Source organism: Tauraco erythrolophus, chromosome 12, assembly GCF_009769465.1.
Source record: "Tauraco erythrolophus isolate bTauEry1 chromosome 12, bTauEry1.pri, whole genome shotgun sequence".
NCBI classification, from domain to species: domain Eukaryota; kingdom Metazoa; phylum Chordata; class Aves; order Musophagiformes; family Musophagidae; genus Tauraco; species Tauraco erythrolophus.
In genome coordinates, this window is record NC_141476.1 from 22,704,933 (window position 1) to 22,732,447 (window position 27,515).

The 27,515-nt window shown below is 54.9% G+C and overlaps 4 protein-coding genes across 5 annotated transcripts in view; 1 reads left to right on the forward strand and 3 right to left on the reverse strand.

Moving 5' to 3' along the window:
- The window catches only part of FBLN2 (fibulin 2), a 120,946-nt gene that overhangs the window by 56,535 nt on the left and 36,896 nt on the right, over nt 1-27,515 (forward strand). The gene's annotated exons all lie outside the window — the stretch shown is intronic.
- LOC147528020 (maestro heat-like repeat-containing protein family member 6) lies at nt 6,531-9,359 on the reverse strand. Its single transcript, XM_086619242.1, is given in 3 exon segments — nt 6,531-8,348; nt 8,350-8,684; nt 8,687-9,359. Coding segments are annotated over 3 exon segments (2,826 nt in total).
- LOC147528021 (maestro heat-like repeat-containing protein family member 7) lies at nt 14,626-17,266 on the reverse strand. Its single transcript, XM_086619243.1, has one exon. It carries the CDS (start codon nt 16,126-16,128, stop codon nt 14,626-14,628), a length of 1,503 nt encoding a protein of 500 aa, XP_086475369.1. The 5' UTR covers nt 16,129-17,266.
- On the reverse strand, nt 22,729-25,557 carry LOC147528022 (maestro heat-like repeat-containing protein family member 7). Its single transcript, XM_086619244.1, has one exon. The coding sequence runs from the start codon at nt 25,555-25,557 to the stop codon at nt 22,729-22,731; it is 2,829 nt and encodes a 942-aa protein (XP_086475370.1).

Here is a 27,515-nt window from a genome sequence, read left to right on the forward strand (position 1 = left end):
CCCGCGCTGTCCCAACACCGTCCTCTCAGACACTGCGAGGGCAGGGCCAGGTGACACAGAGTCACACAGTACCCAGTGCCACCCCCAAGCCCCCTCCTGCAGCCTCAGGCACGCCGAGGCTCTTCACTCTTGGCACGACGCCGGGGAGAAGCCCACGGGGCTCCCCTTCGCACGCTGGCTCGCCAGCGCACTGGCCCGTGGGATGTGCTCCCGCTACTGGCTCAGCAGCGAGTGCTGGGCGCTGCTGGGTGTCCCAGTTACAGTTGCCACAGCGCACGCCAGGGTCCCTGTGATGTCATCATTTGGGAGGGAGTGAAATGTCATTCCCTTCCAACCCTGACCGTTCTATCATTCTATCATTCTATCATTCTATGATGTCAGTCTTCTGCTTCGGAAGTTGAAGCGCCAATATTGTGAAGGTTTTTCTCAAGATAGCACTACCCTGCACTTAAACTTCTTACCCTTGATATCTAAGGACTGCTTAGCTCTACAAGGCACGATAGAAAGTTTTTCTGCTCTTGTTTAAAACGTAGAATACGTGCTGTAAATTTACGACAGCAGAAATGTGCTGGTAGCGTAGGTTGTCTCTGTTTCTTCTGAATTGTGCCGCATGGATATCCAGATGTTCTGAATTGCAGCTGTTTCTGATAGTGTCTCACTTCTAGTCGCGTTACAGTTTTGCGAAGAAAAATGATTTCCGTACACCAAATGCAGACAAAGGAAAGGGTTCTGCTAACTTTTTTGTCAAATCTGGCTTGTAGGAGAAGCTGCCATCTAACACTTCTGGTAAGACGCAGGAGGGGAGGCTTCTCAGTTCAACGGGACAACTGCAGATCCCTCCTATCGACCCGAATGCAGCTTCCCTAACAGATCAGAGTTGTGCAAGGCCAGGCCAGCGAAGGCTGCCAACTGTTGAGCTTTGGTGCCAAGTCCGACCAGGAGAGCACCGCACCTTCAGCAGTGCCATTCTGCAGCAATGGCATTCTTCCTAAAAACCCTGTAGAGAAAGAGATTCCCCTTCCCACCGAAAGCTGAACTGATTCGGGAGGGATTTATCTGAAAACTGACTGAAGGACCTTGAAAAGACGTTGCTCTGCAGTGTGGGTTGCTGGATGCTGGTCAGGGAGTGCTCAGATGTGGAGCTACCCAAGGTCCGTTGCATCGGCACATCTCCTACAACTCAACTTTGAGGTGGTTTTGCCTCGTTTCCTCTTAATGGTACCGCAAAACCATGGCAGAGCCTGGCCTGGAAGGCTGAATCAAACGCATAACATGTTCCTTATATCTATCTAAATGACTTGAAGAGGAACTGGAGCACTTGTGATGAGCCACCGGAGAGAGCAGGCACTGCTCCAGCTCATGGGCACAGGGCTGGTGCCTCTTGTGGAGAAAGCAGGGCCCTGTGGTCTGATCTCCCATCTTTATTATGTGTGCGGGTGTGTATGTCACTAGTGTGAAAAAGCCCTCAGAGTTTGTGATGCACCTCGTGTCTCTCTTCCCGCAGCAGACAGCTCCTGCTGTGGCCTCGTTAGCGGGTAGGGGGAGACCCCGTTCTTTGTGCAATGGGGACCTTCCACTGCGTGAGAAGTCACAGGAGAAGTCTTCCTGATGGCACAGCACAGCACAGCACAGCACTTGCAGCTGCTGCCACGGAGCAGGCTCCTTGCGCTCCAGCATCCCTTTAGTTGGCTTCTGTTAGTGTGTGTTTGGTGTTTGCACCCCGCTGGCACAGCAAACACCCCGTCATGCAGTAAACTTGTGTACAGCCTCCAAAAAATACTGTTTCTGCCCAGTCTGATGTGACCTGAGTCTGCTCTGTACAGTAGGTGCGGAGTATATTGCAAAAAAATCCATTTGTTTAAGTCGTATTTCACTGTAACCTGAAAATTTACATCTTGAGTGGAATTCCACAAGGAAAAATGTAAAAACTTCTGCAGCATTCTACACGCCCATCTCGTTTTCTACATCTTAGTGCCAGTGTTTTACACGAGCTCGTTCGATGAGTCGGAGTTATGTCTCTGAAACCCTTTTCATTATGGTTTTAAACCAGCTGAACCCTCCAGTTCAGCCGAGGGCACTGAGTAAATGCACTCTGGGTAATCTGAGGAGTGAAATTTCTTAATCTATCTGATGGAAACAACTTCTTCACGCTATGTACGTCAAACCTACTAAAAGCAGCCTCACTGACTACTAAGGACTTGAAGGGACTGTGGCAAGGGACGTGTTTCAGTTTGGTGTTACTCATCAGTGACACTTCGTATTTACAGTTTGGTGTAAGAGGCTTGCGTGTGCCGTACGCCAAACTCGTGCACGCGCTGCGTGCCGTATTGCACGTGTTGTGACCCTCACTTGGACCTTCCTTAAGATGAAAGATAGACATGTACAAAACGATAAGCATATATTCAAGGTGGCTTTGTTTGTTGTTTTTTTTTTATAAGGGAGTGCGAAACAAGCCATCAGCACTGACTAGACAGGAAAGCAGCACTCTGCTTTAATCCTTTCCTTGACCATGCGTGCTCATGGAAGAGTGATGGAAACTGCTCCTGTTCTGCTCTGGTAGCATTTCTGTTCTTTCTCCACTCATTCTGGTGGGTGAGGGTGGTTGCAGCAGTTGCAGGCAACCTATGCCACTGCATCACCTTGTGTACCAACTAACCGCTTGCTTTTAAGGTGGGCAAAGGGGCTACTGTACTGCTGTGCCTCAAGAGTCAGCCCTCGTGCTTGACTACTTGGAGAAGTCGTAATCCAGCACGGGTGGTGCAGGGAAGGCTCATTAACTGCTCCCAGAGGCTGGTTCGTTAACCTGATGTGCTGCAGACGTCAGCTGCCTTCCTGCAGGTGATGGTGGGCTGCAAGGCCGCTCCTCCGAGCTCCGTGGGTGGCTGAGTTACTCTGGCTCAGGACTTGGGCAGTCTGCGCAGAAGCTTTTTTCAAACTGATGTTATAGCTTGTGAGTCCCAGCTGTCAGCTTCCCATGTGGATGAGCAATGAGATCATCAAAATGAAGACGCATCTTCTTGGAGTGCCTCATTTCTAGAAGACTCCACATCAAAATTAATCTCATTTTAAGAATTAAAATTAAACTCATTTCCTTGCGACATGCTGTGGTATTTGTTGGTTTTGGTTCCCCCCCACCCCAAAGAGTAAGTGCGATAGTTTTGAGGAAGATAAATTATTTTCTCAGGTGTAGGGACTCAATAGCGTGCTTCGTCGTAAGAACAAGAGCCTCTTTGGCGTGTGAGTGCCCATCCAGCAATTAGCAGCTTAAATTAAGCCAGCAGCGAAGAGCCACGCTGCCCTGAAATGCCAGTCGGTCTTCCCGATGATTCCTGCTTCGCCTGGAGCACGGTGCACTCACTTTCCCTGGCTAATAGGTCATCGTGTTTGGGAATAAGACCAGTTTTGAACTTCACCTGTTTTGTGGATCAAACGGTTATACCCAAGCCCCTGCGTCATGTCTGCCCGCGTGGGTCTCTCTGTGGACAAAAACTACTGTCTAAGACTCTTTGATGCATCATGACTCCTATAATAATTTTAGTAGAAAGGAAAATAATTGTTTATTTTAACGGATTGAAATCTTCCTAATGTTAAAGCTGATGGCCGAGATTAACCCGTCGCTTGCCGCTCGTGGGTGGAAGGCTTGAATGGATCAGTACTCACTGCTTGCATCACGTGTGGAAGTGCTGAAGTCTTAAGGTTTGTCTGTCTGTTCTGCTTAGGCAAAAGAAACCTTTGGAGCAGGAGAATGTGGCTAAAACAGGCCAAAATAGCTCAGCCTGTGAGTCAGTGCATTTGCTCGGAGAACGGATATTTGCACAAAAGGAGTTTCTCAGTCGATGCAAATGTTCTGCAGAGCTGCAGAAGGAAAGTGAGAATGGAAGGGAGTGAAATCAGAGGTGTTAAACTGCTTAAATGTTCTGGGTGGAAATTCAGGTGAAGCTGAAATCAGTGAAACTTTAGTGTCAAAAAATCTCCATCAAGATATTCTATTTCTTGACCAGTCGCAGAGCTGGTGGTGTTTTATCACTTCCAAACATAATTTGTGAACTGGGGGAAAAACGGGAGGAGGGGTTTTGAAAATCCCTTTTGTCTGCTTTGCTGTTCTAACAAAGTTATGATTCACTCTGTGTGTGTGCGCGTGGGGAATAATTTAGTAGCCTTTAACTGAGTGTTTTCCTCAGTTTGAGCTTCAGCTAAACTTTCTAAAAGACAAACCCCCCTATAGCAGAGTTTTCTGGCTGAACGATGAATTCCTGGGTAGCGGCATGGAAAAGCTGTGTAGGTATCATGTGGCTATGGCAAAGCTTGACGTGACCCGGAGGCAGTGGGAGGCCGTCCCACCGCTGATCAGGTTTTGGACCAGGCACTGCAACAATGTGGCCTTTTAAGGCACAGTCAAGAATGAGTTAAAATTCTCTGGGGGGAAAATGTTTCTCTAATATTTGAATTAAATTCCAAATGCCTCTGAAAGAAAATACACCAACTTTTGAGATTAGGCCAAAATGTACTTTAGTTCATATCTTCAGAGTGATGTAGAGTGATAATTATAGGAGATAAGTTACTAAATTGAAAACAAGTGAGGGGACCATGATGCTCTTTATAGTACAGCATGAAATAAATTACTTTTTTTTTCCTCCTCATGAATAAATTCATAAATAGCAAATTATCTGCTAACAGGTGTCTTGTTCAATGACTCTGAAGTATCAAAGATGCACACAGTATAACAAATATTCAGGATTATGGTGTTCTCAAATAAAATGGCTTTGTTTTCTGTAAGCAGATGCAAATCTAAGTCTGCTAATAGCATGAAAATAAACAAAACTCTGTTTGAATATTTAAGTATTTCAAAGTCCTTATATAGCTTTAAAGTCTCCGTCCAGCATAGAAACTGTGGGATCCTTCAGTCTCGGGCCCATATCTAGGTGTATATATTTGTTCTTGCTCATGTATGATCAAAATGTCATAAATCCGTCCTAATGACTGAGAGTCCTATTATGAATTATTCCGTTTTTTAAGTCCCGACTGAGATAAAACGCAGTAGTTAGTTCATTTTATTTTAACTGCATTCTAAACTTAATTATTCATAAGGCCACAACGAAAGGCAATATATTTTGTAAATATGACTCCTTAATAGTGTGGCACTTCAGTTCAGCCATCTGACATGGAATCTTTAGTGAGGAACGAGTAATTCATTTCTATTTGAATTATAAATCATGTAGATTACTGCAGTACAGATCAGTAAATTCTGTGTTCTTGTGTTTTAAACCAAGCAATACTGTAGCAACAAATTTGTTTCAGCGCTTGGAAAATGGATGGAATTTCCACCAAGGGACTGAGTGAAACCTATGTTGAAAAACTTGTCTATAGCAATGTTTTGTAATTATCCGGTACCAGGTGTATTTCCCGCCTATTTCCCGCAGTTAATGCCTTTTTTTTTTTGCTGCTTTTATTTTTTCCCTCAAGCTATCCATAAGGACTTAGGGTAGAGGTGAAGCTCTGTGCCACGGCTTGGTGTGCAGTCTCCCTGTGCACGTGAGTTTTCTGCAGCGTTCATTTGCCGTAACACCTCTCCCCTTCTCTTGGTAACCTGGTGGAATTGGTGGGCACAAAAAGCGTGGGTTTTGTCCTGGAAGCCCAAGTGTCCCTCTTAGTGTCAACTGTCAAAAGCGTTACTGCTTGTTTTGAGTTCCTGTTGAGTGATGCGCTCCCCAGAGGTGCGGCAGGGCTGGGGCAGGAGGGCCGGCGGGCAGCCGGTGGTGCGGGGCCGGGCACTCCGGGCCACAAGGTTGTTGCTGGTTTGGGCACGCGTGGCCACAGCCCGAGGAGCCGTGCCTTGCCACTGGCTGTCATCTCCTGCGCTCTCCCACCCATCCAAGGGAGTGATGAAGAAGGTGTTCTTAGCTGGAGTGGCCGACACTGCCCAGCCAAATGAAAGCCAGGTCTGTTAAGGCTCTGCTCTAAAGCGCGTGCCGTGAAGCCTGTCGGGGTCAAAGAACACAGAAGGAAAGGAAATTGGCTGATTTGCTGACACCAGAGACATTTATTGCAATTTACAAACAGCTTTTCTAGATGATTCTTCCGGCCACCGTGTGTGATGCCCAGGCCGGTGACAGGCAGCTGGTGGCCCCGAAGCACTCAGATGCTGGCCGGATCTGGAGGCTGCAGCACGTCCTCCTTCAGCCGGTGGCCGGGGAGATCTGCCAGCTGGGTCGCCTCCTCCTCTGCCGCTGCCCACTGCCACTCTTCCTCGTGCTGGCGGGGCTGCTCCAGATGCAGCCTGGCCAGGCGAAGCTGCTTCTCCTGCGGCGTCTCCTCCTCCGCAGCCTCCCGCCAGCACCGCTCCAACGACGGGGTGCGGGGACGGCGTGAGCACCGCCACCCCCACAGGTACCAGCACCCGCTCCGGCGCAGCCCTTCCCTCTCTGGCTCGGAGTGGCTGGACGCCTCCTCGTCGACAGCCCGAGAGGCCGCCCGCAGCTTCCCCTTGGCACTCGGCACCTCGGCGCGGGCAGTGCCGGGGGCTGCGGCTGCTACTTGGCCTCCGCCTGAGCAGGGGCCTCGCTGGGGGCCGGGGGCCGCCCCCACCGTGCCTTGTGCAGCTGCGAGCGCAGCCATTGCAGCTTAAGCCTCGACTTGGGCTCTTCTCCTCCTCCTGCTCCTGCTTCGAGGATGCGGAGCGCCTGCATCGCCAGGGAGGTGACCGCCACGCTGGGATCTTCGCTGGCACTTCAAGGGCCCTCCCTGATGTGCTTCATCTCCCCATCCGCCGCCTGCCGTCCCAAGAGCCCCAGGAACCTGACGGCCTCCTGCCGCAGGAGCTCCTGCGGGTTCTGCAGGTAGCGCTGGCTCTGGCGCAGGTAGTCCTTGGCCCTGCTCTTCTTCCTGGCCAGCAGGCACTCGCCGATCTTCCATGCCTGCGCAGTCTCGACCAGCTGCACCAACTGCCTCCACTTGAGGAACCGGCCAGCGCTGCAGAGGGCTTCCTGGGAGGCCTTGGCCACGCTCTTGTCCTCGTCATACAGGTGAAAGAGCAGCGGCAGCAGGCTGTCCCACACCACCTCCTTCATCTTCTTCCTTTTGGCACCCGCCACGAGCCCCATCGCGTCTCGGAAGAGATGGATGGAGAGCCGCCGCACGGTGCCCGACTCGTTGTCAAAGAGCCGCTGCAGCTTGTCAGCCAGCGCCAGGGCGGTGCGGCTGGACTCCTTCTCCTCCAGGAGCTGGAGCATGTTGGCGAGCACGGGCAGGACCAAGTCACTGGCATCACCATTGCCATGCTCCAGCTGCTCCATGACAACAGGCAGCAGGGTGAGGGTTTTCATTGCCGTGTCTAGCCTCTCGGTGAGCGTGAAAATGCCCCTGAGCACCAGTCTGGGCATCTCCGGGCACTGGCTCTTCAGATAGATGGGGAAGATTTCCAGGGCACGGTCCAGCTCTTGGCTGAGGTTGGTGCAGCCCAGCATCTCGATCAGGAAGGCCATGGTGACCGTCTCCTGGATGGGGTCCTGCACCCTGAGGAACTCCGCCAGGCAGCAGAAGATGGCAGAGCAGAGGTGTCTCGAGGTGTTTGTCATCTCCCTGGCCACGATGCACACTCCCGAGAGGTGGGTCTCGGTGCGGAGCAGGGCATCCCAGCCACCCTGCGCCTCGATGGCCAGCACCTGCTCCTCAAAGCCCATGCTGCAGAGCAGCAGTCTGATGGAGTTCAGCAGGGACCTCAAGGGAGTGAAGGGATCCTGTTGGTCCTCCATCCAGATGTTCCTCTCCTGCAGCGTCAGCTCCCTGGTGAAAGGCACTTGGAATAGCAGAGCCAGGAAAAGGCGGGGGAAAATGGCCTTCAGCACCTGCAGGTGGGTGGGCTGCACGAGGATCTTGGTTATCGTTCTGGTTGCAGCCACGGCGAGGACAGCTGCTTGGTCCCAGGTGAAGGTGGAGGTCTGGCGCGTCACTGGGTCCATCAGTATGCCGAGCAGCTCCCGCAGCACCCTCTTGGCAGCGCGGGGCTGGGAGAGCATGGTCTCCCATATGGCCATGGCGGCACCGGTGCACCATGGGGAGCGCCAGAGCAGGCTGGCCACCACCTCGCGGGGGTGTCTGTCCAGCAGCACCAGCAGGGCCCTGTGGAGGGTGTTGAGGGCCCTCATGTTGCTGATGGAGGGCAGGTGTGTGTGGATGGCCCACACGATGTTGGTGACCTGCATGGGCTGGAAATGAGAGGCTGCCACGAGGACGTCCACCATGTTGGCAGCTGCCGTGACGGTGTCGGCGCTGGAGGATTGCAAGTTATTCATGGCCATGAGGGCGATGTCTAGTCGCTCGGAGGGCCGGAGGCATTCGAGGAACCTCGAGGAAGATTTTGCATGCAGGGCTGGTTTGCGAATGCTCCCAGGGCTGCCCTGCTTGCCAGTCCTCCTGGAGCCACTGCTGCCCTGCCTCCCACAGCCCCAAGGCCCTGCTTCTCTGCTGCAGGACGAAGGTATGCAGGTGATGGAGAGCTGCTTCAGCCTGGTAGCGGGTGCCCGTGTCCTTGCAGGTGCAGCAGAGGGTGAGGTGCCCCACCAGCCTCGCCAGCATGCCAAAATGTTGCGCCTCGGAGCACTCATGCCCGCGGGCTCTGGGCAGTGCAAAGCAGGGGCAGACCAGCAGCAGAGGGTAGGTGGTGAGGAATTGCATCAGGCTGGCAACCGTGCCATTGCCCTCTCGCGCACCACTGCCGTGCGGGAAGCGGTGAGGGGAAGCAGGAGCTGCAAGTGGTTCTGCAGCTCCAGGATGCCGAGGCTGCCGGCGCCGCGTACCAGCGCCTGCAGCATTCTGTCCATTGCGACCAGGGTCTGGGAGCAGAGGGAAGCCACGAGGCCCTGGCTGTCCTCCTGCGGAGGCAGGTGGAAGATGCTGAGGAAGCAGGTGTGGATGAGGCTTTCCTTCTGCTTCCTCTCCTGCACAAGCAGCCCTGCTTCGCTCATGGAGGTGATGGTCAGCACGGCTTGCAGCCGCACCATGGTGCCCAGGTAGTCAGCGGGCTCCTCTTGCAGCAGCCCCTCCATGGTCTGCATCAGCAGCAGCTGGTAGAAGAAAAGCTTACGCCACATGGCGGAGCTCGGGCTGAGGGCGCGGCAGGCGGTGCAGATGGAGGCCAGAAACCTCAGCTTCCAGCCCCCTTGCTCTCGCCTGCTCCTGCCAGAGCCCCGGATGATGTCCGGGTCGTTCTGTTGCCGCCTGGCCGCAGCCGAGGTGGAGCAGCACGAATCCGCTGGCAGCGGAGCGTCCTCACGCGTGTCCCTGGGCTCGGAGCTGGGAGCCAGGGCAGCTCCGTTCTGCCCCCAGTCCTCCCGGAGGCGGTCAGGGGGTCTCCTTGCCATCCTGCAGAAGGGGCAGAGGGAGGGAAGAGAGGGACGAGAGGGACCCGGCACCAGCCGGGGCTGCCTTGCCAGAGGCGGTGGGGCAGAGGTGGCCGCGCTGGGGGGCTCCTGGCTCCCGCGCTGTCCCAACACCGTCCTCTCAGACACTGCGAGGGCAGGGCCAGGTGACACAGAGTCACACAGTACCCCAGTGCCACCCCCAAGCCCCCTCCTGCAGCCTCAGGCACGCCGAGGCTCTTCACTCTTGGCACGACGCCGGGGAGAAGCCCACGGGGCTCCCCTTCGCACGCTGGCTCGCCAGCGCACTGGCCCGTGGGATGTGCTCCCGCTACTGGCTCAGCAGCGAGTGCTGGGCGCTGCTGGGTGTCCCAGTTACAGTTGCCACAGCGCACGCCAGGGTCCCTGTGATGTCATCATTTGGGAGGGAGTGAAATGTCATTCCCTTCCAACCCTGACCGTTCTATCATTCTATCATTCTATGATGTCAGTCTTCTGCTTCGGAAGTTGAAGCGCCAATATTTGTGAAGGTTTTTCTCAAGATAGCACTACCCTGCACTTAAACTTCTTACCCTTGATATCTAAGGACTGCTTAGCTCTACAAGGCACGATAGAAAGTTTTTCTGCTCTTGTTTAAAACGTAGAATACGTGCTGTAAATTTACGACAGCAGAAATGTGCTGGTAGCGTAGGTTGTCTCTGTTTCTTCTGAATTGTGCCGCATGGATATCCAGATGTTCTGAATTGCAGCTGTTTCTGATAGTGTCTCACTTCTAGTCGCGTTACAGTTTTGCGAAGAAAAATGATTTCCGTACACCAAATGCAGACAAAGGAAAGGGTTCTGCTAACTTTTTTGTCAACTCTGGCTTGTAGGAGAAGCTGCCATCTAACACTTCTGGTAAGACGCAGGAGGGGAGGCTTCTCAGTTCAAACGGGACAACTGCAGATCCCTCCTATCGACCCGAATGCAGTTCCCTAACAGATCAGAGTTGTGCAAGGCCAGGCCAGCGAAGGCTGCCAACTGTTGAGCTTTGGTGCCAAGTCCGACCAGGAGAGCACCGCACCTTCAGCAGTGCCATTCTGCAGCAATGGCATTCTTCCTAAAAACCCTGTAGAGAAAGAGATTCCCCCTTCCCACCGAAAGCTGAACTGATTCGGGAGGGATTTATCTGAAAACTGACTGAAGGACCTTGAAAAGACGTTGCTCTGCAGTGTGGGTTGCTGGATGCTGGTCAGGGAGTGCTCAGATGTGGAGCTACCCAAGGTCCGTTGCATCGGCACATCTCCTACAACTCAACTTTGAGGTGGTTTTGCCTCGTTTCCTCTTAATGGTACCGCAAAACCAGGGCAGAGCCTGGCCTGGAAGGCTGAATCAAACGCATAACATGTTCCTTATATCTATCTAAATGACTTGAAGAGGAACTGGAGCACTTGTGATGAGCCACCGGAGAGAGCAGGCACTGCTCCAGCTCATGGGCACAGGGCTGGTGCCTCTTTGTGGAGAAAGCAGGGCCCTGTGGTCTGATCTCCCATCTTTATTATGTGTGCGGGTGTGTATGTCACTAGTGTGAAAAAGCCCTCAAGAGTTTGTGATGCACCTCGTGTCTCTCTTCCCGCAGCAGACAGCTCCTGCTGTGGCCTCGTTAGCGGGTAAGGGGGAGACCCCGTTCTTTGTGCAATGGGACCTTCCACTGCGTGAGAAGTCACAGGAGAAGTCTTCCTGATGGCACAGCACAGCACAGCACAGCACTTGGCAGCTGCTGCCACGGAGCAGGCTCCTTGCGCTCCAGCATCCCTTTAGTTGGCTTCTGTTAGTGTGTGTTTGGTGTTTGCACCCCGCTGGCACAGCAAACACCCCGTCATGCAGTAAACTTGTGTACAGCCTCCAAAAAATACTGTTTCTGCCCAGTCTGATGTGACCTGAGTCTGCTCTGTACAGTAGGTGCGGAGTATATTGCAAAAAATCCATTTGTTTAAGTCGTATTTCACTGTAACCTGAAAATTTACATCTTGAGTGGAATTCCACAAGGAAAAATGTAAAAACTTCTGCAGCATTCTACACGCCCATCTCTTTTTCTACATCTTAGTGCCAGTGTTTTACACGAGCTCGTTCGATGAGTCGGGGTTATGTCTCTGAAACCCTTTTCATTATGGTTTTAAACCAGCTGAACCCTCCAATTCAGCCGAGGGCACTGAGTAAATGCACTCTGGGTAATCTGAGGAGTGAAATTTCTTAATCTATCTGATGGAAACAACTTCTTCACGCTATGTACGTCAAACCTACTAAAAGCAGCCTCGCTGACTACTAAGGACTTGAAGGGACTGTGGCAAGGGACGTGTTTCAGTTTGGTGTCACTCATCAGTGACACTTCGTATTTACAGTTTGGTGTAAGAGGCTTGCGTGTGCCGTACGCCAAACTCGTGCACGCGCTGCGTGCCGTATTGCACGTGTTGTGACCCTCACTTGGACCTTCCCTTAAGATGAAAGATAGACATGTACAAAACGATAAGCATATATTCAAGGTGGCTTTTGTTGTTTTTTTTTTTTATAAGGGAGTGCGAAACAAGCCATCAGCACTGACTAGACAGGAAAAGCAGCACTCTGCTTTAATCCTTTGCTTGACCATGCGTGCTCATGGAAGAGTGATGGAAACTGCTCCTGTTCTGCTCTGGTAGCATTTCTGTTCTTTCTCCACTCATTTCTGGTGGGTGAGGGTGGTTGCAGCAGTTGCAGGCAACCTATGCCACTGCATCACCTTGTGTACCAACTAACCGCTTGCTTTTAAGGTGGGCAAAGGGGCTACTGTACTGCTGTGCCTCAAGAGTCAGCCCTCGTGCTTGACTACTGGAGAAGTCGTAATCCAGCACGGGTGGTGCAGGGAAGGCTCATTAACTGCTCCCAGAGGCTGGTTCGTTAACCTGATGTGCTGCAGACGTCAGCTGCCTTCCTGCAGGTGATGGTGGGCTGCAAGGCCGCTCCTCCGAGCTCCGTGGGGTGGCTGAGTTACTCTGGCTCAGGACTTGGGCAGTCTGCGCAGAAGCTTTTTTCAAACTGATGTTATAGCTTGTGAGTCGCAGCTGTCAGCTTCCCATGTGGATGAGCAATGAGATCATCAAAATGAAGACGCATCTTCTTGGAGTGCCTCATTTCTAGAAGACTCCACATCAAAATTAATCTCATTTTAAGAATTAAAATTAAACTCATTTCCTTGCGACATGCTGTGGTATTTGTTGGTTTTTGGTTCCCCCCCACCCCAAAGAGTAAGTGCGATAGTTTTGAGGAAGATAAATTATTTTCTCAGGTGTAGGGACTCAATAGCGTGCTTCGTCGTAAGAACAAGAGCCTCTTTGGCGTGTGAGTGCCCATCCAGCAATTAGCAGCTTAAATTAAGCCAGCAGCGAAGAGCCACGCTGCCCTGAAATGCCAGTCGGTCTTCCCGATGATTCCTGCTTCGCCTGGAGCACGGTGCACTCACTTTCCCTGGCTAATAGGTCATCGTGTTTGGGAATAAGACCAGTTTTGAACTTCACCTGTTTTGTGGATCAAACGGTTATACCCAAGCCCCTGCGTCATGTCTGCCCGCGTGGGTCTCTCTGTGGACAAAAACTACTGTCTAAGACTCTTTGATGCATCATGACTCCTATAATAATTTTAGTAGAAAGGAAAATAATTGTTTATTTTAACGGAATGAAATCTTCCTAATGTTAAAGCTGATGGCCGAGATTTAACCCGTCGCTTGCCGCTCGTGGGTGGAAGGCTTGAATGGATCAGTACTCACTGCTTGCATCACGTGTGGAAGTGCTGAAGTCTTAAGGTTTGTCTGTCTGTTCTGCTTAGGCAAAAGAAACCTTTGGAGCAGGAGAATGTGGCTAAAACAGGCCAAAATAGCTCAGCCTGTGAGTCAGTGCATTTGCTCGGAGAACGGATATTTGCACAAAAGGAGTTTCTCAGTCGATGCAAATGTTCTGCAGAGCTGCAGAAGGAAAGTGAGAATGGAAGGGAGTGAAATCAGAGGTGTTAAACTGCTTAAATGTTCTGGGTGGAAATTCAGGTGAAGCTGAAATCAGGGACTGAGTGAAACCTATGTTGAAAAACTTGTCTATAGCAATGTTTTGTAATTATCCGGTACCAGGTGTATTTCCCGCCTATTTCCCGCAGTTAATGCCTTTTTTTTTTTGCTGCTTTTATTTTTTCCCTCAAGCTATCCATAAGGACTTAGGGTAGAGGTGAAGCTCTGTGCCACGGCTTGGTGTGCAGTCTCCCTGTGCCCGTGAGTTTTCTGCAGCGTTCATTTGCCGTAACACCTCTCCCCTTCTCTTGGTAACCTGGTGGAATTGGTGGGCACAAAAAGCGTGGGTTTTGTCCTGGAAGCCCAAGTGTCCCTCTTAGTGTCAACTGTCAAAAGCGTTACTGCTTGTTTTGAGTTCCTGTTGAGTGATGCGCTCCCCAGAGGTGCGGCAGGGCTGGGGCAGGAGGGCCGGCGGGCAGCCGGTGGTGCGGGGCCGGGCACTCCGGGCCACAAGGTTGTTGCTGGTTTGGGCACGCGTGGCCACAGCCCCGAGGAGCCGTGCCTTGCCACTGGCTGTCATCTCCTGCGCTCTCCCACCCATCCAAGGGAGTGATGAAGAAGGTGTTCTTAGCTGGAGTGGCCGACACTGCCCAGCCAAATGAAAGCCAGGTCTGTTAAGGCTCTGCTCTAAAGCGCGTGCCGTGAAGCCTGTCGGGGTCAAAGAACACAGAAGGAAAGGAAATTGGCTGATTTGCTGACACCAGAGACATTTATTGCAATTTACAAACAGCTTTTCTAGATGATTCTTCCGGCCACCGTGTGTGATGCCCAGGCCGGTGACAGGCAGCTGGTGGCCCCGAAGCACTCAGATGCTGGCCGGATCTGGAGGCTGCAGCACGTCCTCCTTCAGCCGGTGGCCGGGGAGATCTGCCAGCTGGGTCGCCTCCTCCTCTGCCGCTGCCCACTGCCACTCTTCCTCGTGCTGGCGGGGCTGCTCCAGATGCAGCCTGGCCAGGCGAAGCTGCTTCTCCTGCGGCGTCTCCTCCTCCGCAGCCTCCCGCCAGCACCGCTCCAACGACGGGGTGCGGGGACGGCGTGAGCACCGCCACCCCCACAGGTACCAGCACCCGCTCCGGCGCAGCCCTTCCCTCTCTGGCTCGGAGTGGCTGGACGCCTCCTCGTCGACAGCCCGAGAGGCCGCCCGCAGCTTCCCCTTGGCACTCGGCACCTCGGCGCGGGCAGTGCCGGGGGCTGCGGCTGCTACTTGGCCTCCGCCTGAGCAGGGGCCTCGCTGGGGGCCGGGGGCCGCCCCCACCGTGCCTTGTGCAGCTGCGAGCGCAGCCATTGCAGCTTAAGCCTCGACTTGGGCTCTTCTCCTCCTCCTGCTCCTGCTTCGAGGATGCGGAGCGCCTGCATCGCCAGGGAGGTGACCGCCACGCTGGGATCTTCGCTGGCACCTTCAAGGGCCTCCCTGATGTGCTTCATCTCCCCATCCGCCGCCTGCCGTCCCAAGAGCCCCAGGAACCTGACGGCCTCCTGCCGCAGGAGCTCCTGCGGGTTCTGCAGGTAGCGCTGGCTCTGGCGCAGGTAGTCCTTGGCCCTGCTCTTCTTCCTGGCCAGCAGGCACTCGCCGATCTTCCATGCCTGCGCAGTCTCGACCAGCTGCACCAACTGCCTCCACTTGAGGAACCGGCCAGCGCTGCAGAGGGCTTCCTGGGAGGCCTTGGCCACGCTCTTGTCCTCGTCATACAGGTGAAAGAGCAGCGGCAGCAGGCTGTCCCACACCACCTCCTTCATCTTCTTCCTTTTGGCACCCGCCACGAGCCCCATCGCGTCTCGGAAGAGATGGATGGAGAGCCGCCGCACGGTGCCCGACTCGTTGTCAAAGAGCCGCTGCAGCTTGTCAGCCAGCGCCAGGGCGGTGCGGCTGGACTCCTTCTCCTCCAGGAGCTGGAGCATGTTGGCGAGCACGGGCAGGACCAAGTCACTGGCATCACCATTGCCATGCTCCAGCTGCTCCATGACAACAGGCAGCAGGGTGAGGGTTTTCATTGCCGTGTCTAGCCTCTCGGTGAGCGTGAAAATGCCCCTGAGCACCAGTCTGGGCATCTGCGGGCACTGGCTCTTCAGATAGATGGGGAAGATTTCCAGGGCACGGTCCAGCTCTTGGCTGAGGTTGGTGCAGCCCAGCATCTCGATCAGGAAGGCCATGGTGACCGTCTCCTGGATGGGGTCCTGCACCCTGAGGAACTCCGCCAGGCAGCAGAAGATGGCAGAGCAGAGGTGTCTCGAGGTGTTTGTCATCTCCCTGGCCACGATGCACACTCCCGAGAGGTGGGTCTCGGTGCGGAGCAGGGCATCCCAGCCACCCTGCGCCTCGATGGCCAGCACCTGCTCCTCAAAGCCCATGCTGCAGAGCAGCAGTCTGATGGAGTTCAGCAGGGACCTCAAGGGAGTGAAGGGATCCTGTTGGTCCTCCATCCAGATGTTCCTCTCCTGCAGCGTCAGCTCCCTGGTGAAAGGCACTTGGAATAGCAGAGCCAGGAAAAGGCGGGGGAAAATGGCCTTCAGCACCTGCAGGTGGGTGGGCTGCACGAGGATCTTGGTTATCGTTCTGGTTGCAGCCACGGCGAGGACAGCTGCTTGGTCCCAGGTGAAGGTGGAGGTCTGGCGCGTCACTGGGTCCATCAGTATGCCGAGCAGCTCCCGCAGCACCCTCTTGGCAGCGCGGGGCTGGGAGAGCATGGTCTCCCATATGGCCATGGCGGCACCGGTGCACCATGGGGAGCGCCAGAGCAGGCTGGCCACCACCTCGCGGGGGGTGTCTGTCCAGCAGCACCAGCAGGGCCCTGTGGAGGGTGTTGAGGGCCCTCATGTTGCTGATGGAGGGCAGGTGTGTGTGGATGGCCCACACGATGTTGGTGACCTGCATGGGCTGGAAATGAGAGGCTGCCACGAGGACGTCCACCATGTTGGCAGCTGCCGTGACGGTGTCGGCGCTGGAGGATTGCAAGTTATTCATGGCCATGAGGGCGATGTCTAGTCGCTCGGAGGGCCGGAGGCATTCGAGGAACTCGAGGAAGATTTTGCATGCAGGGCTGGTTTGCGAATGCTCCCAGGGCTGCCCTGCTTGCCAGTCCTCCTGGAGCCACTGCTGCCCTGCCTCCCGCAGCCCCAAGGCCCTGCTTCTCTGCTGCAGGACGAAGGTATGCAGGTGATGGAGAGCTGCTTCAGCCTGGTAGCGGGTGCCCGTGTCCTTGCAGGTGCAGCAGAGGGTGAGGTGCCCCACCAGCCTCGCCAGCATGCCAAAATGTTGCGCCTCGGAGCACTCATGCCCGCGGGCTCTGGGCAGTGCAAAGCAGGGGCAGACCAGCAGCAGAGGGTAGGTGGTGAGGAATTGCATCAGGCTGGCAACCCGTGCCATTGCCCTCTCGCGCACCACTGCCGTGCGGGAAGCGGTGAGGGGAAGCAGGAGCTGCAAGTGGTTCTGCAGCTCCAGGATGCCGAGGCTGCCGGCGCCGCGTACCAGCGCCTGCAGCATTCTGTCCATTGCGACCAGGGTCTGGGAGCAGAGGGAAGCCACGAGGCCCTGGCTGTCCTCCTGCGGAGGCAGGTGGAAGATGCTGAGGAAGCAGGTGTGGATGAGGCTTTCCTTCTGCTTCCTCTCCTGCACAAGCAGCCCTGCTTCGCTCATGGAGGTGATGGTCAGCACGGCTTGCAGCCGCACCATGGTGCCCAGGTAGTCAGCGGGCTCCTCTTGCAGCAGCCCCTCCATGGTCTGCATCAGCAGCAGCTGGTAGAAGAAAAGCTTACGCCACATGGCGGAGCTCGGGCTGAGGGCGCGGCAGGCGGTGCAGATGGAGGCCAGAAACCTCAGCTTCCAGCCCCCTTGCTCTCGCCTGCTCCTGCCAGAGCCCCGGATGATGTCCGGGTCGTTCTGTTGCCGCCTGGCCGCAGCCGAGGTGGAGCAGCACGAATCCGCTGGCAGCGGAGCGTCCTCACGCGTGTCCCTGGGCTCGGAGCTGGGAGCCGGGGCAGCTCCGTTCTGCCCCCAGTCCTCCCGGAGGCGGTCAGGGGGTCTCCTTGCCATCCTGCAGAAGGGGCAGAGGGAGGGAAGAGAGGGACGAGAGGGACCCGGCACCAGCCGGGGCTGCCTTGCCAGAGGCGGTGGGGCAGAGGTGGCCGCGCTGGGGGGCTCCTGGCTCCCGCGCTGTCCCAACACCGTCCTCTCAGACACTGCGAGGGCAGGGCCAGGTGACACAGAGTCACACAGTACCGCAGTGCCACCCCCAAGCCCCCTCCTGCAGCCTCAGGCACGCCGAGGCTCTTCACTCTTGGCACGACGCCGGGGAGAAGCCCACGGGGCTCCCCTTCGCACGCTGGCTCGCCAGCGCACTGGCCCGTGGGATGTGCTCCCGCTACTGGCTCAGCAGCGAGTGCTGGGCGCTGCTGGGTGTCCCAGTTACAGTTGCCACAGCGCACGCCAGGGTCCCTGTGATGTCATCATTTGGGAGGGAGTGAAATGTCATTCCCTTCCAACCCTGACCGTTCTATCATTCTATCATTCTATCATTCTATGATGTCAGTCTTCTGCTTCGGAAGTTGAAGCGCCAATATTTGTGAAGGTTTTTCTCAAGATAGCACTACCCTGCACTTAAACTTCTTACCCTTGATATCTAAGGACTGCTTAGCTCTACAAGGCACGATAGAAAGTTTTTCTGCTCTTGTTTAAAACGTAGAATACGTGCTGTAAATTTACGACAGCAGAATGTGCTGGTAGCGTAGGTTGTCTCTGTTTCTTCTGAATTGTGCCGCATGGATATCCAGATGTTCTGAATTGCAGCTGTTTCTGATAGTGTCTCACTTCTAGTCGCGTTACAGTTTTGCGAAGAAAAATGATTTCCGTACACCAAATGCAGACAAAGGAAAGGGTTCTGCTAACTTTTTTGTCAAATCTGGCTTGTAGGAGAAGCTGCCATCTAACACTTCTGGTAAGACGCAGGAGGGGAGGCTTCTCAGTTCAAACGGGACAACTGCAGATCCCTCCTATCGACCCGAATGCAGTTCCCTAACAGATCAGAGTTGTGCAAGGCCAGGCCAGCGAAGGCTGCCAACTGTTGAGCTTTGGTGCCAAGTCCGACCAGGAGAGCACCGCACCTTCAGCAGTGCCATTCTGCAGCAATGGCATTCTTCCTAAAAACCCTGTAGAGAAAGAGATTCCCCCTTCCCACCGAAAGCTGAACTGATTCGGGAGGGATTTATCTGAAAACTGACTGAAGGACCTTGAAAAGACGTTGCTCTGCAGTGTGGGTTGCTGGATGCTGGTCAGGGAGTGCTCAGATGTGGAGCTACCCAAGGTCCGTTGCATCGGCACATCTCCTACAACTCAACTTTGAGGTGGTTTTGCCTCGTTTCCTCTTAATGGTACCGCAAAACCAGGGCAGAGCCTGGCCTGGAAGGCTGAATCAAACGCATAACATGTTCCTTATATCTATCTAAATGACTTGAAGAGGAACTGGAGCACTTGTGATGAGCCACCGGAGAGAGCAGGCACTGCTCCAGCTCATGGGCACAGGGCTGGTGCCTCTTTGTGGAGAAAGCAGGGCCCTGTGGTCTGATCTCCCATCTTTATTATGTGTGCGGGTGTGTATGTCACTAGTGTGAAAAAGCCCTCAAGAGTTTGTGATGCACCTCGTGTCTCTCTTCCCGCAGCAGACAGCTCCTGCTGTGGCCTCGTTAGCGGGTAAGGGGGAGACCCCGTTCTTTGTGCAATGGGGACCTTCCACTGCGTGAGAAGTCACAGGAGAAGTCTTCCTGATGGCACAGCACAGCACAGCACAGCACTTGGCAGCTGCTGCCACGGAGCAGGCTCCTTGCGCTCCAGCATCCCTTTAGTTGGCTTCTGTTAGTGTGTGTTTGGTGTTTGCACCCCGCTGGCACAGCAAACACCCCGTCATGCAGTAAACTTGTGTACAGCCTCCAAAAAATACTGTTTCTGCCCAGTCTGATGTGACCTGAGTCTGCTCTGTACAGTAGGTGCGGAGTATATTGCAAAAAAATCCATTTGTTTAAGTCGTATTTCACTGTAACCTGAAAATTTACATCTTGAGTGGAATTCCACAAGGAAAAATGTAAAAACTTCTGCAGCATTCTACACGCCCATCTCTTTTTCTACATCTTAGTGCCAGTGTTTTACACGAGCTCGTTCGATGAGTCGGGGTTATGTCTCTGAAACCCTTTTCATTATGGTTTTAAACCAGCTGAACCCTCCAATTCAGCCGAGGGCACTGAGTAAATGCACTCTGGGTAATCTGAGGAGTGAAATTTCTTAATCTATCTGATGGAAACAACTTCTTCACGCTATGTACGTCAAACCTACTAAAAGCAGCCTCGCTGACTACTAAGGACTTGAAGGGACTGTGGCAAGGGACGTGTTTCAGTTTGGTGTTACTCATCAGTGACACTTCGTATTTACAGTTTGGTGTAAGAGGCTTGCGTGTGCCGTACGCCAAACTCGTGCACGCGCTGCGTGCCGTATTGCACGTGTTGTGACCCTCACTTGGACCTTCCCTTAAGATGAAAGATAGACATGTACAAAACGATAAGCATATATTCAAGGTGGCTTTTGTTTGTTTTTTTTTTTATAAGGGAGTGCGAAACAAGCCATCAGCACTGACTAGACAGGAAAAGCAGCACTCTGCTTTAATCCTTTGCTTGACCATGCGTGCTCATGGAAGAGTGATGGAAACTGCTCCTGTTCTGCTCTGGTAGCATTTCTGTTCTTTCTCCACTCATTTCTGGTGGGTGAGGGTGGTTGCAGCAGTTGCAGGCAACCTATGCCACTGCATCACCTTGTGTACCAACTAACCGCTTGCTTTTAAGGTGGGCAAAGGGGCTACTGTACTGCTGTGCCTCAAGAGTCAGCCCTCGTGCTTGACTACTGGAGAAGTCGTAATCCAGCACGGGTGGTGCAGGGAAGGCTCATTAACTGCTCCCAGAGGCTGGTTCGTTAACCTGATGTGCTGCAGACGTCAGCTGCCTTCCTGCAGGTGATGGTGGGCTGCAAGGCCGCTCCTCCGAGCTCCGTGGGGTGGCTGAGTTACTCTGGCTCAGGACTTGGGCAGTCTGCGCAGAAGCTTTTTTCAAACTGATGTTATAGCTTGTGAGTCGCAGCTGTCAGCTTCCCATGTGGATGAGCAATGAGATCATCAAAATGAAGACGCATCTTCTTGGAGTGCCTCATTTCTAGAAGACTCCACATCAAAATTTTAAGAATTAAAATTAAACTCATTTCCTTGCGACATCCTGTGGTATTTGTTGGTTTTTGGTTCCCCCCCACCCCAAAGAGTAAGCGCGATAGTTTTGAGGAAGATAAATTATTTTCTCAGGTGTAGGGACTCAATAGCGTGCTTCGTCGTAAGAACAAGAGCCTCTTTGGCGTGTGAGTGCCCATCCAGCAATTAGCAGCTTAAATTAAGCCAGCAGCGAAGAGCCACGCTGCCCTGAAATGCCAGTCGGTCTTCCCGATGATTCCTGCTTCGCCTGGAGCACGGTGCACTCACTTTCCCTGGCTAATAGGTCATCGTGTTTGGGAATAAGACCAGTTTTGAACTTCACCTGTTTTGTGGATCAAACGGTTATACCCAAGCCCCTGCGTCATGTCTGCCCGCGTGGGTCTCTCTGTGGACAAAAACTACTGTCTAAGACTCTTTGATGCATCATGACTCCTATAATAATTTTAGTAGAAAGGAAAATAATTGTTTATTTTAACGGAATGAAATCTTCCTAATGTTAAAGCTGATGGCCGAGATTTAACCCGTCGCTTGCCGCTCGTGGGTGGAAGGCTTGAATGGATCAGTACTCACTGCTTGCATCACGTGTGGAAGTGCTGAAGTCTTAAGGTTTGTCTGTCTGTTCTGCTTAGGCAAAAGAAACCTTTGGAGCAGGAGAATGTGGCTAAAACAGGCCAAAATAGCTCAGCCTGTGAGTCAGTGCATTTGCTCGGAGAACGGATATTTGCACAAAAGGAGTTTCTCAGTCGATGCAAATGTTCTGCAGAGCTGCAGAAGGAAAGTGAGAATGGAAGGGAGTGAAATCAGAGGTGTTAAACTGCTTAAATGTTCTGGGTGGAAATTCAGGTGAAGCTGAAATCAGGGACTGAGTGAAACCTATGTTGAAAAACTTGTCTATAGCAATGTTTTGTAATTATCTGGTACCAGGTGTATTTCCCGCCTATTTCCCGCAGTTAATGCCTTTTTTTTTTTGCTGCTTTTATTTTTTCCCTCAAGCTATCCATAAGGACTTAGGGTAGAGGTGAAGCTCTGTGCCACGGCTTGGTGTGCAGTCTCCCTGTGCCCGTGAGTTTTCTGCAGCGTTCATTTGCCGTAACACCTCTCCCCTTCTCTTGGTAACCTGGTGGAATTGGTGGGCACAAAAAGCGTGGGTTTTGTCCTGGAAGCCCAAGTGTCCCTCTTAGTGTCAACTGTCAAAAGCGTTACTGCTTGTTTTGAGTTCCTGTTGAGTGATGCGCTCCCCAGAGGTGCGGCAGGGCTGGGGCAGGAGGGCCGGCGGGCAGCCGGTGGTGCGGGGCCGGGCACTCCGGGCCACAAGGTTGTTGCTGGTTTGGGCACGCGTGGCCACAGCCCCGAGGAGCCGTGCCTTGCCACTGGCTGTCATCTCCTGCGCTCTCCCACCCATCCAAGGGAGTGATGAAGAAGGTGTTCTTAGCTGGAGTGGCCGACACTGCCCAGCCAAATGAAAGCCAGGTCTGTTAAGGCTCTGCTCTAAAGCGCGTGCCGTGAAGCCTGTCGGGGTCAAAGAACACAGAAGGAAAGGAAATTGGCTGATTTGCTGACACCAGAGACATTTATTGCAATTTACAAACAGCTTTTCTAGATGATTCTTCCGGCCACCGTGTGTGATGCCCAGGCCGGTGACAGGCAGCTGGTGGCCCCGAAGCACTCAGATGCTGGCCGGATCTGGAGGCTGCAGCACGTCCTCCTTCAGCCGGTGGCCGGGGAGATCTGCCAGCTGGGTCGCCTCCTCCTCTGCCGCTGCCCACTGCCCACTGCCGCTCTTCCTCGTGCTGGCGGGGCTGCTCCAGATGCAGCCTGGCCAGGCGAAGCTGCTTCTCCTGCGGCGTCTCCTCCTCCGCAGCCTCCCGCCAGCACCGCTCCAACGACGGGGTGCGGGGACGGCGTGAGCACCGCCACCCCCACAGGTACCAGCACCCGCTCCGGCGCAGCCCTTCCCTCTCTGGCTCGGAGTGGCTGGACGCCTCCTCGTCGACAGCCCGAGAGGCCGCCCGCAGCTTCCCCTTGGCACTCGGCACCTCGGCGCGGGCAGTGCCGGGGGCTGCGGCTGCTACTTGGCCTCCGCCTGAGCAGGGGCCTCGCTGGGGGCCGGGGGCCGCCCCCACCGTGCCTTGTGCAGCTGCGAGCGCAGCCATTGCAGCTTAAGCCTCGACTTGGGCTCTTCTCCTCCTCCTGCTCCTGCTTCGAGGATGCGGAGCGCCTGCATCGCCAGGGAGGTGACCGCCACGCTGGGATCTTCGCTGGCACCTTCAAGGGCCTCCCTGATGTGCTTCATCTCCCCATCCGCCGCCTGCCGTCCCAAGAGCCCCAGGAACCTGACGGCCTCCTGCCGCAGGAGCTCCTGCGGGTTCTGCAGGTAGCGCTGGCTCTGGCGCAGGTAGTCCTTGGCCCTGCTCTTCTTCCTGGCCAGCAGGCACTCGCCGATCTTCCATGCCTGCGCAGTCTCGACCAGCTGCACCAACTGCCTCCACTTGAGGAACCGGCCAGCGCTGCAGAGGGCTTCCTGGGAGGCCTTGGCCACGCTCTTGTCCTCGTCATACAGGTGAAAGAGCAGCGGCAGCAGGCTGTCCCACACCACCTCCTTCATCTTCTTCCTTTTGGCACCCGCCACGAGCCCCATCGCGTCTCGGAAGAGATGGATGGAGAGCCGCCGCACGGTGCCCGACTCGTTGTCAAAGAGCCGCTGCAGCTTGTCAGCCAGCGCCAGGGCGGTGCGGCTGGACTCCTTCTCCTCCAGGAGCTGGAGCATGTTGGCGAGCACGGGCAGGACCAAGTCACTGGCATCACCATTGCCATGCTCCAGCTGCTCCATGACAACAGGCAGCAGGGTGAGGGTTTTCATTGCCGTGTCTAGCCTCTCGGTGAGCGTGAAAATGCCCCTGAGCACCAGTCTGGGCATCTCCGGGCACTGGCTCTTCAGATAGATGGGGAAGATTTCCAGGGCACGGTCCAGCTCTTGGCTGAGGTTGGTGCAGCCCAGCATCTCGATCAGGAAGGCCATGGTGACCGTCTCCTGGATGGGGTCCTGCACCCTGAGGAACTCCGCCAGGCAGCAGAAGATGGCAGAGCAGAGGTGTCTCGAGGTGTTTGTCATCTCCCTGGCCACGATGCACACTCCCGAGAGGTGGGTCTCGGTGCGGAGCAGGGCATCCCAGCCACCCTGCGCCTCGATGGCCAGCACCTGCTCCTCAAAGCCCATGCTGCAGAGCAGCAGTCTGATGGAGTTCAGCAGGGACCTCAAGGGAGTGAAGGGATCCTGTTGGTCCTCCATCCAGATGTTCCTCTCCTGCAGCGTCAGCTCCCTGGTGAAAGGCACTTGGAATAGCAGAGCCAGGAAAAGGCGGGGGAAAATGGCCTTCAGCACCTGCAGGTGGGTGGGCTGCACGAGGATCTTGGTTATCGTTCTGGTTGCAGCCACGGCGAGGACAGCTGCTTGGTCCCAGGTGAAGGTGGAGGTCTGGCGCGTCACTGGGTCCATCAGTATGCCGAGCAGCTCCCGCAGCACCCTCTTGGCAGCGCGGGGCTGGGAGAGCATGGTCTCCCATATGGCCATGGCGGCACCGGTGCACCATGGGGAGCGCCAGAGCAGGCTGGCCACCACCTCGCGGGGGTGTCTGTCCAGCAGCACCAGCAGGGCCCTGTGGAGGGTGTTGAGGGCCCTCATGTTGCTGATGGAGGGCAGGTGTGTGTGGATGGCCCACACGATGTTGGTGACCTGCATGGGCTGGAAATGAGAGGCTGCCACGAGGACGTCCACCATGTTGGCAGCTGCCGTGACGGTGTCGGCGCTGGAGGATTGCAAGTTATTCATGGCCATGAGGGCGATGTCTAGTCGCTCGGAGGGCCGGAGGCATTCGAGGAACCCGAGGAAGATTTTGCATGCAGGGCTGGTTTGCGAATGCTCCCAGGGCTGCCCTGCTTGCCAGTCCTCCTGGAGCCACTGCTGCCCTGCCTCCCACAGCCCCAAGGCCCTGCTTCTCTGCTGCAGGACGAAGGTATGCAGGTGATGGAGAGCTGCTTCAGCCTGGTAGCGGGTGCCCGTGTCCTTGCAGGTGCAGCAGAGGGTGAGGTGCCCCACCAGCCTCGCCAGCATGCCAAAATGTTGCGCCTCGGAGCACTCATGCCCGCGGGCTCTGGGCAGTGCAAAGCAGGGGCAGACCAGCAGCAGAGGGTAGGTGGTGAGGAATTGCATCAGGCTGGCAACCCGTGCCATTGCCCTCTCGCGCACCACTGCCGTGCGGGAAGCGGTGAGGGGAAGCAGGAGCTGCAAGTGGTTCTGCAGCTCCAGGATGCCGAGGCTGCCGGCGCCGCGTACCAGCGCCTGCAGCATTCTGTCCATTGCGACCAGGGTCTGGGAGCAGAGGGAAGCCACGAGGCCCTGGCTGTCCTCCTGCGGAGGCAGGTGGAAGATGCTGAGGAAGCAGGTGTGGATGAGGCTTTCCTTCTGCTTCCTCTCCTGCACAAGCAGCCCTGCTTCGCTCATGGAGGTGATGGTCAGCACGGCTTGCAGCCGCACCATGGTGCCCAGGTAGTCAGCGGGCTCCTCTTGCAGCAGCCCCTCCATGGTCTGCATCAGCAGCAGCTGGTAGAAGAAAAGCTTACGCCACATGGCGGAGCTCGGGCTGAGGGCGCGGCAGGCGGTGCAGATGGAGGCCAGAAACCTCAGCTTCCAGCCCCCTTGCTCTCGCCTGCTCCTGCCAGAGCCCCGGATGATGTCCGGGTCGTTCTGTTGCCGCCTGGCCGCAGCCGAGGTGGAGCAGCACGAATCCGCTGGCAGCGGAGCGTCCTCACGCGTGTCCCTGGGCTCGGAGCTGGGAGCCAGGGCAGCTCCGTTCTGCCCCCAGTCCTCCCGGAGGCGGTCAGGGGGTCTCCTTGCCATCCTGCAGAAGGGGCAGAGGGAGGGAAGAGAGGGACGAGAGGGACCCGGCACCAGCCGGGGCTGCCTTGCCAGAGGCGGTGGGGCAGAGGTGGCCGCGCTGGGGGGCTCCTGGCTCCCGCGCTGTCCCAACACCGTCCTCTCAGACACTGCGAGGGCAGGGCCAGGTGACACAGAGTCACACAGTACCCCAGTGCCACCCCCAAGCCCCCTCCTGCAGCCTCAGGCACGCCGAGGCTCTTCACTCTTGGCACGACGCCGGGGAGAAGCCCACGGGGCTCCCCTTCGCACGCTGGCTCGCCAGCGCACTGGCCCGTGGGATGTGCTCCCGCTACTGGCTCAGCAGCGAGTGCTGGGCGCTGCTGGGTGTCCCAGTTACAGTTGCCACAGCGCACGCCAGGGTCCCTGTGATGTCATCATTTGGGAGGGAGTGAAATGTCATTCCCTTCCAACCCTGACCGTTCTATCATTCTATCATTCTATGATGTCAGTCTTCTGCTTCGGAAGTTGAAGCGCCAATATTTGTGAAGGTTTTTCTCAAGATAGCACTACCCTGCACTTAAACTTCTTACCCTTGATATCTAAGGACTGCTTAGCTCTACAAGGCACGATAGAAAGTTTTTCTGCTCTTGTTTAAAACGTAGAATACGTGCTGTAAATTTACGACAGCAGAAATGTGCTGGTAGCGTAGGTTGTCTCTGTTTCTTCTGAATTGTGCCGCATGGATATCCAGATGTTCTGAATTGCAGCTGTTTCTGATAGTGTCTCACTTCTAGTCGCGTTACAGTTTTGCGAAGAAAAATGATTTCCGTACACCAAATGCAGACAAAGGAAAGGGTTCTGCTAACTTTTTTGTCAACTCTGGCTTGTAGGAGAAGCTGCCATCTAACACTTCTGGTAAGACGCAGGAGGGGAGGCTTCTCAGTTCAAACGGGACAACTGCAGATCCCTCCTATCGACCCGAATGCAGTTCCCTAACAGATCAGAGTTGTGCAAGGCCAGGCCAGCGAAGGCTGCCAACTGTTGAGCTTTGGTGCCAAGTCCGACCAGGAGAGCACCGCACCTTCAGCAGTGCCATTCTGCAGCAATGGCATTCTTCCTAAAAACCCTGTAGAGAAAGAGATTCCCCCTTCCCACCGAAAGCTGAACTGATTCGGGAGGGATTTATCTGAAAACTGACTGAAGGACCTTGAAAAGACGTTGCTCTGCAGTGTGGGTTGCTGGATGCTGGTCAGGGAGTGCTCAGATGTGGAGCTACCCAAGGTCCGTTGCATCGGCACATCTCCTACAACTCAACTTTGAGGTGGTTTTGCCTCGTTTCCTCTTAATGGTACCGCAAAACCAGGGCAGAGCCTGGCCTGGAAGGCTGAATCAAACGCATAACATGTTCCTTATATCTATCTAAATGACTTGAAGAGGAACTGGAGCACTTGTGATGAGCCACCGGAGAGAGCAGGCACTGCTCCAGCTCATGGGCACAGGGCTGGTGCCTCTTTGTGGAGAAAGCAGGGCCCTGTGGTCTGATCTCCCATCTTTATTATGTGTGCGGGTGTGTATGTCACTAGTGTGAAAAAGCCCTCAAGAGTTTGTGATGCACCTCGTGTCTCTCTTCCCGCAGCAGACAGCTCCTGCTGTGGCCTCGTTAGCGGGTAAGGGGGAGACCCCGTTCTTTGTGCAATGGGGACCTTCCACTGCGTGAGAAGTCACAGGAGAAGTCTTCCTGATGGCACAGCACAGCACAGCACTTGGCAGCTGCTGTGCTCTTAATCTATCTGATGGAAACAACTTCTTCACGCTACGTACGTCAAACCTACTAAAAGCAGCCTCGCTGACTACTAAGGACTTGAAGGGACTGTGGCAAGGGACGTGTTTCAGTTTGGTGTTACTCATCAGTGACACTTCGTATTTACAGTTTGGTGTAAGAGGCTTGCGTGTGCCGTACGCCAAACTCGTGCACGCGC